Source organism: Vigna radiata, chromosome 2 (assembly GCF_000741045.1).
Source record: "Vigna radiata var. radiata cultivar VC1973A chromosome 2, Vradiata_ver6, whole genome shotgun sequence".
Taxonomy (NCBI): Eukaryota; Viridiplantae; Streptophyta; class Magnoliopsida; order Fabales; family Fabaceae; genus Vigna; species Vigna radiata.
The window spans coordinates 18,876,957-18,892,679 of NC_028352.1; the positions used below are offsets into that span (position 1 = coordinate 18,876,957).

Genomic DNA, 15,723 nt, shown 5'->3' on the forward strand with positions numbered 1-15,723 from the left:
TCTGATAATCGATTATAGCTTAATCATAATCGATTATACCAGTAAAAATTACAATGTTTATTATTTTCCTACTACATTCAAAATCTACAAGTTGCTTTTTAAATATTCTCCTATTACATTCAAAAACTACAAGTTGCAGCATCTTCAAAACTTATTTTCAGGTTTTACCAGTACTCCCTTATTGGTAACACTCTTCATTTAATGCTTAGGCTCCTCATTTAATGATGGGACTCCTCATTAAATGATGGAAATGCTCTTAAGTATTCCATGTACTCTAGCCTTCTCCTTCACCTATAAAAAGGAGAGACACCCTTTTGTAATCCTTAGAACTTGATTAAATGGAATTTTTTTTTTTCCAAAATTGCAAGACTTCTCTTCTTGAGTTCTTACCTTATGAAATTGTCTTCTTCTAGATTTCTTCACATCTTCTCCTTCACGGTTGGCCTAACCTCCTAGAGGGACATTTACGAAGACCACACTACACCAACATCTTCATCTCTTCATTTCTATTTTGCTTCCACTACTATCATTGGTCATATGGAGTCCATCCTTTGAAGAAGCTTCATTAACCTAATTGGAAGATCATCTTATGTTGAATAAGAATCCTCAAAGCAATCTCCATCAAGACGTAGTGAAAGCCATCGTGATTCTCAAAACCACCACTGTCAGAGATGCATTACGAGTGAAACACACTACAACTCGAGAAGAGGCAACCCACCGCGACAAATAGTCGTCTTGCCTCCACTACAAACGAAGAACCATATCACATGACAGAGAGACTATCATGAGCTCTGTATTGGCTAGCCACTACGACAAAGGCATTACTACTACAAGAGCTCTACTACCACACGTACATTGCCTAGAAAGAAGAAGTCTTCATTGGTTTTTCCAATGACTAGATTGACATGAACCCTAATATGTTTTTTTTCCAAAATTTTATCACAGACCCTAATTATTAAATTTAGGTTTTTCATTTTTCTCGTGGGTTTTCTGTTTTGTGTTGGATGAAAGTGGAAGAAAAGTTTTCTAGTCTGAAAGAAAAAAGGACAAAAGAGAAAGAAAATGAATCAAATCATGATATTTATCGACGATTTATTTTTTTAATAATTACTAACAAATTTTTCTTCGATAATTATCAACGAATTGTTTTTCAATAATTATCGACGAATTTTTCTTACGATAATTTACAATAAATTTTTTTATGATTAATGACAATTTCTTTTTATAATTACCGATAAATGTAAAATTTCGTCAATAGATATTACCGATTATACTATTACTAACAGATTTCGATTGATAAAAAAAAAATCGTTACCAACATATTTTTAATATTTTCAACAAATTTTAATCATCAATCATACCTATTTATTTTATAATTTAAGACCCATACTTCAATACTTTCCATTACATCCCTATCAATTTAAAAGACTTTAAAAAAAAGTTTCAAAACACAAAAACAATTTTAATAATATTTCGTTTTTTAGGATATTACTTGCTATTAGTCCAACTATCATATGAGATTCGCATATTTCAACTATGATTGACCGCTATATATGTTGTATTAGTTTAACAAAACTTCCCAAATATGATTTTCTTGTCAATTATTGACTATTTATCCTTCCTTTATTTCATCCGCACAAGTGACATATAAACTGTTGTACGTCATGCCTCTCCATTTCTCCATCATTCAACATCACCATTATCTTTATTTGGTTGAGAGGATTTTGTTGCTGTAAGCACTCCAATATTCATAGCTGCATAAGAGCATAGTCACTTTAGTCTAAAGAGTATGAGAGATTTTTTAAATTATAGGATTCTCATAAACTTGTTCTATAATAACAATTCCATAATAACAACAACCTTGTTTATAATTGTTATTATATATTTTAATATCTTAATAAAAAATATTTTAATAATATTTTTATTTTTTATTATATTTGATTTTTATGCTTTATTATTTATTAATGTTAAATGTTATGCCTTATAAAAGAATTAAAGATACCTAATTTAATTTTCACTAATTTTTAATATATATTAAGTATAATTTAAAATTTTCAAAAATTTTCAAAATTTTCAAAATATAGATTTTAAATATTTCAAAAAATCATCCATTCTCAGACTTATCCTCTATAGCTTTTGGAACCAAACACACACCCTTTTATTTTCTTTGAGTTACTCAGCATGTGTCTGTTTCTACAAAGGACGTGTGGAAGAAAGAAGAAGTTTTCTTTCATGTTTTTTTATAATAATTCTTTTGTTCTTCAATATTAATGCAGCATTATTATTCTTTTACTGTAATTCATTATTATTCTTTAACAACATTTAATATTACCTTAAAAACTAATTAAGATTTTTCTTGATGATTAAATTAATAACTAGTAAGAAACCATATAATTTAATCTCTAAATAAATAAAAAACAATTTGATAATATTAAATGGACATTTAAATTTAAATTTTAATGATTAAATAATTAATGTTATTTTGTTTCCTTTATAAACATTTATACAATTAAATATAACATTAATAATTATTATTTTATTTTACTTTAATAATTATGGACATTTTGGTAATCTTCAATATTTACTAATTAAACAATTTTTTTTATTTGCACATAAATTAAATTCTATACTAATTATCACAAACTTTAATTTCAAATCTGTTTCTACTTACTTTCAAATCCATTCAAATAAACATAAAATTTTTTCAAATCTCCTCAAATTCATTCACTCACTTTCCCAAATTATTTGTTGTAAGTGAACAAAACCTAAAAGTTAGCCATTGCTTATAACTTTTTTTTTATCTAAAAGCGACTTGGCTTGTATGACATAGATGATCCTATTACACGAATTTCCATCTTACTCCAGATGAGTAAAAATTATACAATATAATTTGATTTCTATTATAAAGTATATAATTTTCATGGTGTCTTATCTACACCAAGAACTGTCCGTCAAACATTTCTCTAAACTATTTATGAAAGAAAAAGAAACAAAGTTTAGAGAAAGCAGAGGTCGTTGTCCCATAAATTTCAACGATGCATGTCTTTGGTGTTTAAGCATATTTGCATGTCGTTTGCGAAGTATTTGGAGGTTGTTCTTGTCCTTACATGTGCGTAAACATGAAACGCCATTTAAATGTTACCTTGTCGAGAGACTCTTCTCTATTTCAGTTTATATAAATATGTACACATTGAACTTTCAACAATAGACACTCTTCACATCGGAAATGGAAGTTGGTGCAGCAACGATGATGTCTGTTGGAATTTTGATTTCATTTGTTATCATATTCTTAACAAAAGCACTGAGTTGGGTTTGGTTGGAACCGAAAAGGGCAGAGAGATTCCTCAGAAGACAAGGCATAAAGGGAAACCCATACAACTTTTTCTTCGGAGACATGAAAGTAATGGGCATGATGCTGCATCAAGCACAATCTAAACCCATACAAATCGACGATGATGTTGCATGTCGCCTGGTTCCATTTCAAAATCAATTGGTCAAAGAATGTGGTATGCCTTCTAATAATACCTTTGGGTATATAATTTTAAGGGTTAAACAATTTTTTACCTCCAATCTCACTTTTTCAGTGTTTTCTACCAAAACTTGAATATATATTTATTGTAATGTTTATTTAGAAAATAACTTGATAATTTTTGCAGGTAAGAATTCGTTTTTCTGGTATGGGCCTAAGATTGCAGTGAATATTATGGAGCCTGAAGCAATAAAGGAGATTCTGAACATGATAAATGACTTTCCGAAGCCAAACCTTAATCCACTTGCCAAGTTACTGATAACAGGACTTGTAGATCTTGAAGGAGACAAATGGTCAAAGCACAGAAAGATCATCAACCCTGCATTTAATCTCGTCAAGCTCAAGGTTTTTCTTTTCTTTCTCATCATCTATTCTCGAATTTTCTTGCTACAAATTTCTTCTTGTTTTAACATGATCTGTGAAATCCATGATATTAATTTTCATGGAATCTATTTTATGCAGTTTAAGATTTTCGGTCAGAATACAATTCTAACAAAAATTGATAAACTCTGAATTAAAAGGTTCAAGTGGATTCAAAATTATTCACAACTCATTAAAATAATTATTATGAAATATATTTTTTAAGTCTAACTCAATTATATTATGATTTAATATTATATCGAGTGATACAAGACTTTCGACATACTAAAGTATACCTATTATGTGAAATTAGACATTTATTGATGATTCGATAATAAATGAAACAATAGATTTAACAAACAACAAATTTTTCTAGAATAAATTCTAAATCATGAATTGGATACCATTGTAAAGATATAAATTTTAAGTCTAATCTCAACTTTACAAAACTCACTTGTAAGATGATGTTTGTATATATTTATATATTGTATAGTGACTAATCGATATGAGACTTCTAACCAATCATAATTTATTCTCTAAAATCGTATTTTAAACTTTTACCAAAATGGTACTACAATGCAATGTAATGCCAAGATGCTGCAAAATGTCTTCTTGCAAGAGAATATCTAATAACCAAAAATCCAAGGTTTTTTTTTTTTTTTTTTTATCAATGTAGGCAAATTTCACATATAAATGACATAAATAAACAAGTTTGAAAAAAAAAATGAAAATAGACAAGTCGTGTAGTTCAAACATGACTTCAAATGAAAAAGTTGTGTTTCTTGCACGACTTCCACTCCAAAACCCTTGAAAAGTGAAAATCTTCAACCCCTCCAATAACTTTAATGTGATGTAATCGATTACAATACATATGTAATTGATTACACTAAACTAATTTGAATTGAAATTCATTTTAGTGCAAAATAACTTCCAATTTGAGAATTAAACAATATTATATACAAATGTCAAGTGTCAAAACTAGAATTGAAATAAATAGTGAGAGAGCTCGAAAAACACGATTCAGAACTAAAAAGATGAACTCAACCAAATTTTAAAAGCTCGACCAAGGTGATGTTAAACTCGGCCGGGATGATTTTAAGTTCGGTCAGGTTGATGTTAAGCTTTGCAGAGCTCGACTCGATTTCACTAAGTTCGATCAGAGTTTATACAGGTCGAACAAACTCATACTAGTTTGTTCGTACTTCCATAAAGTCTGATGAACCTTAGTATAGTCCAATCGAGCTCAATATCTTTCCTGTCAAGCTTAACATCAACCCAACTAAGCTTAAAAGTAGTCGGCTAAGCTTAACATCACTTTAGCCGAACTCCTAAAATCTAGTCGAGCTCATCTTTTAAGTGTATGATCGTGTTGTCTGAGTTCTCTCTGTTATTATTTATTTCAATTTTGATTTCTCCTTCCTTAGTAATCAATTACAAGTATCATGTAATTGATTACACTGCCTATTATCCAATTGAAAGTCATCTTAAATCAAAATGAGTTTTAACTCAAATTAAAAATCAACTTAATGTAATCGATCACATATGTATTTAATCGATTAAATCACATTGATGAAAGTCATATGAGAACTATACGAATTGGTCTATTTTCATAATTTTTTTTTTCAAATTTATCTATTTTTGTAATTTATTGGTAAAATTTGTTAATGTCAATAAGAAAAGCCCAAATATGAGCACAAAAATAAATCATTATTCGTTTTAAACTTAGTCGATTCCATAGAATATTTTTCACTCGATACCTTCATCCTTTTATAATGTCTGAAATGTTTTGCAGCTTGTGTTGCCTGCCATGTATGATAGTTGCAACCAGATGATGAAGGAATGGAAGATGTTAGTGTGCGAAACAGGATCATGTGTGGTAGATGTCTGGCCATTCTTAAACAACTTGACAGCTGATGTGATTTCTCGTACAGCTTTCGGAAGTAACTATGAAGAAGGAAAAATAGTATTTCAACTCCTAAAAGAACAAGCTCAACTTACATCCAAGGTCTTTCAATCTGTTTATATTCCAGGGTGGAGGTATATTATTAAATTACACTTTTTTATTGTCAACTTTTTATTCAACAACACGCATGTTTGTACTTCAATATTTCAACCCTATAGATAATAATTAAGGTTTCATGCAAAACTAAAACTGTTTGAAAATTCATTTGGACTTTCTAAACTATAAATCTCTCTTTGTAAAAGAGGACTTGAGAAGTAATATGATGATTCATATTTAATTGAACTTAATTTAGTTTTCAAATTAAAAATACCTTGATATGATATGGTTTTAGGATTTCAAATTAGAGCATTTAGTTTCCAATTTTGTTCTCAGTATTAGATTTATTTTATAATTTTGTTCTCAGTTATTGTTTCTTATTTTTTAGATATTGAATTAAAAATATTTCATGTTTCTTAATATTTAGAGGAGACAAGTATTTAACTAAATTTTCAAATTAGAGTATTTTGTGTCCACTTTTATTCTCGTTTTAGGATTTATTTTATGATTTTGTTTTATTGAATAAGTCAGTTATTGTTTCTTATTTCTTATATATTGAATTAGAAATATTCCATGTTTCTTAATATTTAGAAAGACAATTATTTAACTAAAAAAATATTAAAAACAAATAAGGTTAATTTTTCTTTAGTTGATATTTAATAAAGTTAAGTTTTAATATTAGCTTAATTTGCGTCAGTTATTTGGGTAAGTTATTAACCAAACAAATGATAATAACTTAAAAAAAACAACTATACAATACTCTCATATGGTGCATTAAGGAGAAATGACAACGTTTATTTTCGCTAATAGATACCGATTCCTGAACCGAGACATATTCTGACAAGGTAAAAAGTGGTAGACTTTATGTCTCGGTTTTGAACCGAGACATAAAATGGTAAAATTATGCCTCGATTCCTGATGAACCGAAGTCGTTTCCCCCTCTACTGCCTCGGTTGAAACCTGAACCGAGGTAGCAGAGTCTTTTTTTTTTTTCTTCTTCTTCTTTAGCTAGTCATATTGAAGATTATTCTAATCCAATATGCATATTCATGTAAAGGAGCAAGAGTTGATATGTGAATCAACATGAACGTTTCAATCACTCAAAAGCTTCTACATTTCGAGCTTCTGGTCATGAGTGAGGTCGTCTGGGAATGTGATTTTGAACTTTATCCTTAAGTTTCGCTTCTTTATTGGATCCCTTGGGATAGGCATTCCTTCTCTTTCAACAACCTCTTCATATTCAGGATGAATAATTTGGTCGATAGGCATAGTTAAGTTTCTTCCATCAAGGGTGACCAGGTTAACAGTGCACCCTGTCAAGGCTTCCACAAGAGATATCTTCTGGGTCACCACAAGGTCCTTTCCGTCTCTTGTATAAACTCTGTGAAGTTTTTCATATACAAAGAGAACAAGATCAGCAGGTCTGTGTTGTTCTAGGTCACCTCCTTTCTCCAAATACGTAAGCTTGGTGCCCTTCTTCCAACCACGCTGCACTTCCACTATCAATACCTCTTCCACCAGCTTACTAGTGCCCTTCTTCCAACCACACTGCACTTCCACTATCAATACCTCTTCCACCAGCTTACGTTGCCTGCATCCACAAGGAAACAAATCAAACAACAAACTAGGAAATTATGAAGACTAAGAAGGGAAATTCATCACGCTAAGGATAACAAGTTTTTACAGTGTTAAATAATTACCAAAAGCTTCTAGTCTTTTTTTTGTCATTTCAAAAGTTAAGAAGCAAATGCTTCTCAGTAAGACAAACAATCACCATTTTTTTCATTTAAATCACTCTTAACACTTAACCATACAAACCAAATGGCTTCGCCGCCACCGTTACGCTAAACATCGTCGGATCAGACACGGACAGTGCGTTCCGAACCATCGCTTCAAGTTCCCTAAAGCCCCCGTCCCCGCGCAGTTCGCCTCTGTTACAGAGCCTCAGTCCCAACATTCTCATCATCGTCACAGTCCTCGCCGTCATCGTTATTGTTTCTCTCGCACTCTACTTCCTCCTCCGCCACCTCAATCACCGCTTCTCCTCCGCCGACGCGCTTTCCGCATCCGCCTCTGCCACGCCGATATTCTCCTCCAGCCGCCACATCTCACTGAAGATTGTCCACTCCTCATCCACCACCGTCGTCACTGCCTTAGTCATCGACACGCTGCCGTTATTCACGTTCTCCTCCGTCACGCGCTGCTCTTCCTCTACCGTGCCGAACAATAAAATGCTTGAGTCCCAACAACAACGCGACATGTTCAACGCTAGCTTCCAAAACTAGGCCAGGGCCATGGAAACCTACACGACCCAATTCAAGCGAGGAAGAAAATGCAGGTTCCATGGCCAAAGAGAAAATGCAGGTTTGGGGTGGAAGAAAGAAGTGCACAGTCTAGGGTAACATCTTAGGCGAAAGTAAGAATTTTAAAAGAAGATAATGCTTCGGTTATTTTTCCCTATACGTCGCGGTTTAAGAAGAATGTTCCCACCGCTCGGTTTAGGACGAAAGTGAGAGTTCACGAAGAATGTTCCCCACCGCTCGGTTTAGGACGAGAGTGGGAGTTCCCAACTGCTCGATTTATGACCAAGGATTCTCGGAGAGTGTTCCCTTGGTTTTGTAATGTTGCGACACAACCAGTGGTTGAATAAGAGTGGTCCGACTTTATTAGAATCGTAAACATATGTCTTGTCAAAAGAAATTATTCAAAACAAAATACCACATCAAAACTCAATTAACCTGAACATGAAAAAAAAACCACTTTCCAATTTAAAAAGGACTTTTTATTATGCCACTTAGTTGATATGTCCTTGAATCGAGCGGTCAGGGCTGCAAATGTGACTGCGGTTGTGCCTTCGTTCATCTCTTCCATATGGTTGTTCGACTCTGCTCCATGGCACCTAGATGGGCTCTTTAACGTCGTCCCCTCTTTCTTCACATATTTACGGAGATGGCCCGCATGAATGAGTGCTTCGATTTTATCCTTAAGTGTTGCACAATTTTCAGTGATGTGCCCCATGTTTTGATGATATTGGCAATACTTTCCTTTGTCAGCATTCTTAGGCTAATGAATTCTCTTGACCGAAAGAAGTTCAACATTAAGAGCTTCCCTAAGGATCTTGGCCTTAGGTGCATTAACAGGTATGTAGTAATCAAACTTAAGTTCTCGGTGGAAGTCCTTTGGTTGAGAACTCCCTCCCCTGTCATTGAACGACCGTCGTCCATCCTTCCTACCCCCTCCCGCATCAACTTCTTGTTGTCTTCCTTGTGAGATTCGCATGTCTTCAATGCGGATGAACTCAACTACTCTCTCTTGGAGCTCGTCCATGGTTTTTGGTGGACGAGCATACAACTTTTCATCAAAGTATCCTGGCCTTAGGCATGAAGGCAAATTGTTGATGATGAAAGAATGATTAACATCTTTGACTTGCCGAGCGGTTTCAGTGTACCTCTTCATAAACGCCTTCAAAGTCTCTCCTTTCTCCTGCTTAGTATTCGCCAATTTTGCCGGTGTTATCTCCTGCTTCATGTTGGAGGAGTATTGCCTTCTGAAGAGGGTTTCCACAGTGGCGAAGTAATCTACAAAATTTGGAGGAAGAGTATTATACCACTCCAACGCCTTGTCCTTGAGTGATAATGAGAAAGCTCTACAAATGACTGAATCATTGTCCGTGTAAAATGCCATTGCGTTGGTGAAGATTTCAAGATGATTGTTAGGGTCCGCCGAGCCATCATACTTCTCTAACACAAGGGGACTCTTTTCTAGCATGGGAGTTTGCATAATATTCACCGTAAAGGGGAGTAAACTGGTGGGCCGAACGGTTTGTAGAGGAACCGACTGTCCTCTTTCATTGTCGTCTGGATTACCATGCGGGTTACCGTTTGGGTTAGCATGCTGATTACCGTTTGGGTTAGTACGTTGGGATGTCTGGCGACCATGATTTTCATTCTCGTGGTGTTGATTTTGGTGTATAGTTGACACCGAGTGCTGAGTAGACTGCTCATGATGACCCAGCTCCACCCTTAAAGCTGCAATTTCCTCGGCATGCTTCTACTGCATCTCTCGCTGCGCTTGTGTGTGCTCTTGTATGATTCATGTCTGTGCCTGTAATTGTGCCTGCATTTGTGCCATGAGATCTCTGGTACTTTGCTGCTCCTCCCTACTCCTTGTGGTCACCATTTCAGCTTACTTCGGGAATTAACTATGTGTAGTCTGAGCGTTCGTCTTAGTTCCTTGTGTTTTCAATGGGATGCCCTTTCAAGGCCCAGGGTGGTCGTCATTTATGTTTTGGTGGAATTGGTCCAAGGGTCGATTGACCTTCCTTCTCTGCTATCTTTCGATCGTTTTAATACTTTCTGAGAACACAATCCTCCGATGGGTGGTTGACCTGTAAAAAACTCTCCGACGCTCAAGCCAGACAATCGAATTCAATAATACCTGTTAATTGTCCATTAATATCATATTCTTATGCAATATGACATGTCAATCACTCATAAATAGCGTATATTCACATTTAATATGGCCATTAAACATATTAATTGACCATAAATGATTTTTATCTTTTGTCTGACCACCGATCGGTTGCCTGTTTTGGCCCCGGATTCTTCTTAGTCGACCGGTCACCGGGGTATAGTACAGATTTCAATTATCTATGTTTAAATTTTTATAATTTTTTGTACATGAATTTGTTTCATTCTTCCATATTTTTTTTATCTTACTTATTTTCTTTATTAATAATTATTTTACTTATTTTATTTATTAATAAATTTTTGCATATGATTGTTGTGTTTTAGGATATAAGCATGACTGCGATGATAGTATGAATTTAATAAAAAAAAGTAAGCAAAAGAAAATAAGAATGCTAAATCAAAGATTCGAAGTTAACATCATCATTATTCCCTTTTCCATTGTTAGGTTTGTACCAACGAAATTGAACAAGAGGATGAAGAAGATTGACTATGAAATTGGAAATGTACTTCGTGGAATTATCCAAAAGCAAGAGGGTATTATGAAAACATGCAAAGCTTCCAGTGATAATCTATTAGGCTTACTATTGGAATCAAATCAAAACGAGATTGAAGTTGGATTACTTAAGAAAGATGTTGGAATGAACACCAATGATGTAATTAACGAGTGTAAGGTATTTTACTTTGCCGGACAAGAAACAACATCGGTGCTACTAAATTGGACGATGGTGTTATTGAGTAGATTTCCCAAATGGCAAACACTAGCAAGAGAAGAAGTCATTGAAATTTTTGGCACAAAAGAACCAGATTATGATGGATTAAATCGTCTTAAAGTTGTAAGTATCAGTTTTTATGTTGAAATCATTTTTATGACTGAGTTAAAAATATAATTTTAGAATAATTATAAACTTTATGTTAAAACGGTATAGCTTAACTTGAATACAATATTATTTTTTATCAACAAAAGAATAAACTATATTTATAAAAGAATATTTGGAGTATTCTGATCCATTTATATTTCTTATACCAATAAAAAAAGTCTCTTTAGTGCATATTCTTGCACAATCTATACTACATAGAGTTTTCTCATCAAAACCTAAATGATATGCCTGCATACAACATTCATCGATGGATTATTATTGATGAAACTTCATCTCATTAATGAAAGCTTTAATATCTTAATGTTTTTTATTATTTTCATTTCAATTCAACTAATTGATGTTTCTGGTTGAAAAATTTAAGTATGAGTCTAAATCTCATATTGAGTAAAAGTAAGAAAGTTGAGTATATATTATGATAAAGAGTCAAAAACTCAATGTTTTAAGATTTTGAGTTGAAGGTGTTATTGATTCTTTATGTATAGATTGTGCTTATATCTTATTGGTGTTATATTTCTCTGATGATCTTTCCTTGAAAATCCTATTAGAGGTATTAAAAATAAATGTTTGTCTAGATGGGTAGCATAGACGAGTCTTTGTAGCAATAGTCAATTTGATAGAGGATCAGACAAAGGAGTCTTGTTATGATAAACGACAATACAAGTAAGGATACTTGTAGTTAAGCTCGAATGAGAAATACCAATGTGAAGAGACTTACATTTTATAAAGAGATTGTTGAGAAATCCAAATGTGAGTCTAAGTCTAACTTTAAGTAAAAGTGAGAAAGTGGAACATCATACAAAGATGAAAATCCATATACTCTTTTTTTTTTAAATTTTGAATTGAAGATAGTATCAATATTTTATGTGTAAGTTGAGTTTATGTTTAATTGGTGTAGTATCTCATCAATGTTCCTCTCTTGAAAAATTCATCATTTACTTACTACCGCACCTCATTCAACTTTTTGTTTAATTTATTATCCACTAAAAAAGTTGAGACATTGATACTATGTTTTTAAACTTTTAAAACTAAATGTCTTGCATTTGAAAGAATGTTACTAATGTTAAGTCATGATAGTTTTTTTTTTTTTTGGCATTGACATAGGTGACAATGATTTTGTATGAGGTTTTAAGATTATACCCACCGGCTACTGCTATTACAAGAGTCATAAGGAAAGAAACTACAATTGGAAACATGAGCTTACCAGCAGGAGCACTAGCTACTATTCCAATTGTGTTGGTACATCATGATTTTGAATTATGGGGAAGTGATGCAAAAGAGTTCAAACCAGAAAGATTCTCAGAAGGAATCTCAAAAGCAACAAATGGTAAAGTTTCATTTATCCCATTTGGATGGGGTCCTCGAATATGCATTGGCCAAAACTTTGCTTTGCTTGAAGCCAAAATGGCTTTGTCTCTCATTCTGCAAAACTTCAAGTTTGAACTATCTTCCTCCTATGTTCATGCTCCAATTACAGTCATAACTGCTCAACCTCAATTCGGCACGCACCTTATATTACAAAAATTATAGTTTGTTAGCCTAAGAAAGGTTTTTAATGTTTTTCTATCTTATGTTTTATGGCTTCTTCCTAGGACATGTGACTTGCAGAAAACAAAATCTTATTGCAAGATTCAATAAAATTTCTTCATATATTTGTCTTTTTTATATGTTTTTATATAAAAAATTATATAGGATGGTTTTTCCTTAATTATATTAAACTTCAATATTTATAATTTAGTTTTTGGGATAAAACTTGTTCCATATACATGTATTATATATTTGTGCATTGAAGACTTTGGATATATGGATTGTTCATGACGAAGAAAAAGAGATGTCTTGTTCACTTGAAGGGATTTGGGAAGAGTAATTGAATGGATTTGAGAGGATTTGAAGATAACTTTTTTTTTTTGTTTATTTGAGTGAATTTGGAGGTAAGTAAAAGTGAATTTAAAAGTAAAGTTTGTGAGAATTAGTATATGATTTAATTTATGTGACAAATTAAAAAAATTTACTTCCAAATTCACTTTCACTTTCCTCCAAATCCACTCAAATAAACAACAACAAAAATTATCTTCAAATCCTCTCAAATCCATTCAATTACTCTCTTACAAATCCCTTGAAGTGAACAAGGCATAGTGATCTGAAGTCAAAGATTGGTGAAGAAAAACTTTTATAAAGTAAAGATTTTTTGTTGTAAACTTGATTTGTATTGTTGGATCAATTGTTAAGCTAGAAAGATTCTTAAAGTGATACAAATCAAGTTAAATTAATCACCTCCTATCACCCCCAAGTAAATTCAATTTAAATTAAAAATCAAGTAATAAATTAAATTGTGCTTTAATCGATTAAAATATTCGTAATTTAATGGAAAATGTTTAAAAAACATTTTTAGTCAATTAAAGTACCAAATTAATCCATTAAAATCACTTAAAACTCAAAACTAAACTTGTCACTCTCTTTTAGTCTAATAAAACAACTTTAAGTCTCATAGTTATTTTAATTGATTATAACAATGGATTAGTCAACTAGACTAATAGACAATAGTTTTGACATTAAAATGTCATTTTAATATAATATAAAATCCTAAGAGCTTCTTTCAAAGCTCTCTTTCAATTTATTAAAGTAGTTTTAATTATTAAAGCTATCAAATATTGATTATATATCTCTCTCATTTCTAAATAAAACTTAATAAATTAATTATCGCTTTTTAAACACACTTTTTCTTCAGAGAGAAACTCAAGATTGAACTAGACCTATCTTTTTGAACTCTTCTTTCTTGAACCTCGCGATTAATAATTATAGGAACGAGAGAACACAAACAGCAACACACAAATGTTTTCTATTGACAGTGAATACAAACAAAGTTATCTCTCTTATTGATTGGTGTGCATGGTCTGATATATATATATATATATATATATATATATATATATATATATATATATATATATATATATATATATATATATATACGCAGTAGCAACGATAATAACAGAAAAACTGAAAAAACAGAACTCTTAAACTAAAACACGTATAATATTTGAATTACAACAGCTATCACTCTCCCTTAATTCAAATATGAAAGTGAAACAACTCCAATCTTTTTCCTCATGGCTTCAAACTTTTCTACTCTTAAAGGCTTTGTAAACAGGTCTGCCCATTGATCTGTGGTCTTGCAGTAGAATAACTCAATTTTCCCTTTGCTCACGACTTTTCGCAGGAAGTGATACTTCACTTCAATGTGCTTGCTTCGTTTATGACTTACTGGGTTTCTGGCCAAATTTATCGCAGAAGTGTTGTCCACCCTTAGTTCTATTGAATTTCCTGTCGCTATCTTCAGTTCAGCAAGTAACTCTTCAAGCCAAATCCCTTGACAAGCTACATGACACCCTGCCACATATTCTGCTTCGCAGCTGGATATAGCAACGATTGACTGCTTCTTAGATGACCACGACACTGGTGCTCCATTCAAGAAGTAGATAAACCCTGAAGTACTCTTGCTTTCAAGCTTATCTCCTTCGTAGTCTGAGTCGTAGAATCATGCAAGCTTTAAGCAGGTGCTCTGGCTTCCATATGGGAATAGATTCCATAGTTTGTTGTACCCTTGATGTACCTTAAAATGCGTTTTGCACAATCCATGTGACTCTTTCCTGGTTGACACATAAATCTACTTATCGGACCAACACTAAACATCAATTTAGGCCTGCTATTGCACAAAAACTCAGGGATCCAACAATCTGCTTGAATCGCGTTTCATCTGCTTTTTCTTCAGCTTCATTCTTTTCCAGTTTTGCGTTTGCTTCCAGAGGACTCCTAGCTGCATTGCATTGATGCATCTGAAATCTTTCCAGCAGCTCCTTTGCGTATTTTGCTGATGCATTATAAGCCCTTTCTCAGAGTGTGTAAACTCCATTCCCAGAAAGTAGCACAACTCACCCAAGTCCGTCATTACGAAGTCAGACTTCATCATTTCCTTGAACTTGTTCATGTCTTCTGGATTTGATCCTGTTACAAGAAGGTCATCTACATATAAACAAATAGTAAGCAGATTACCTTCTAGAGTCTTCTTTACATAAACTCCATGTTCAACCTTGCATCTTTCGAATCCGTGTTGCAGCAGAGATGAATGGATCTTCTTGTTCCATGCTCTGGGTGCCTGACGCAAACCATAAAGTGCCACTACAAAAAAAAAAACTTATTTAGAGGGGTTTTTTTTTTCAATTTGCGGGGGTTTTTACCCTCCGCTAAATAAATTCTGGGGGTTTTTCAAACCCCCGCAGTTTGAGTCGCCACAAATTATCTGCGGGGGGTTTTTTCGCCCCCTGGTATCATATTCAATTTGCGGGGGTTTTTCTGCGGAGGGTAAAAACCTCCTCTATATATTCAATTTGCGGGGGTTTTTCTGCGGAGGGTAAAAACCTCCTCTATATATTCAATTTGCGGGGGGTTTTCGGCGGAGGGTAAAAACCTCCTCTATTACTGACTATTATT

General features: G+C 33.1%; 1 protein-coding gene across 1 annotated transcript; it reads left to right on the forward strand.

Moving 5' to 3' along the window:
- The first annotated feature begins 3,379 nt into the window (after positions 1 to 3,379).
- On the forward strand, positions 3,380 to 12,762 carry LOC106752957 (cytochrome P450 72A15-like). The gene is made up of 5 exons (XM_014634743.2): positions 3,380 to 3,506; positions 3,657 to 3,874; positions 5,682 to 5,926; positions 10,803 to 11,190; positions 12,337 to 12,762. Exons 1-5 carry the CDS (start codon positions 3,395 to 3,397, stop codon positions 12,760 to 12,762), a joined length of 1,389 nt encoding a protein of 462 aa, XP_014490229.2. The 5' UTR covers positions 3,380 to 3,394.
- Positions 12,763 to 15,723: the final 2,961 nt, after the last annotated feature.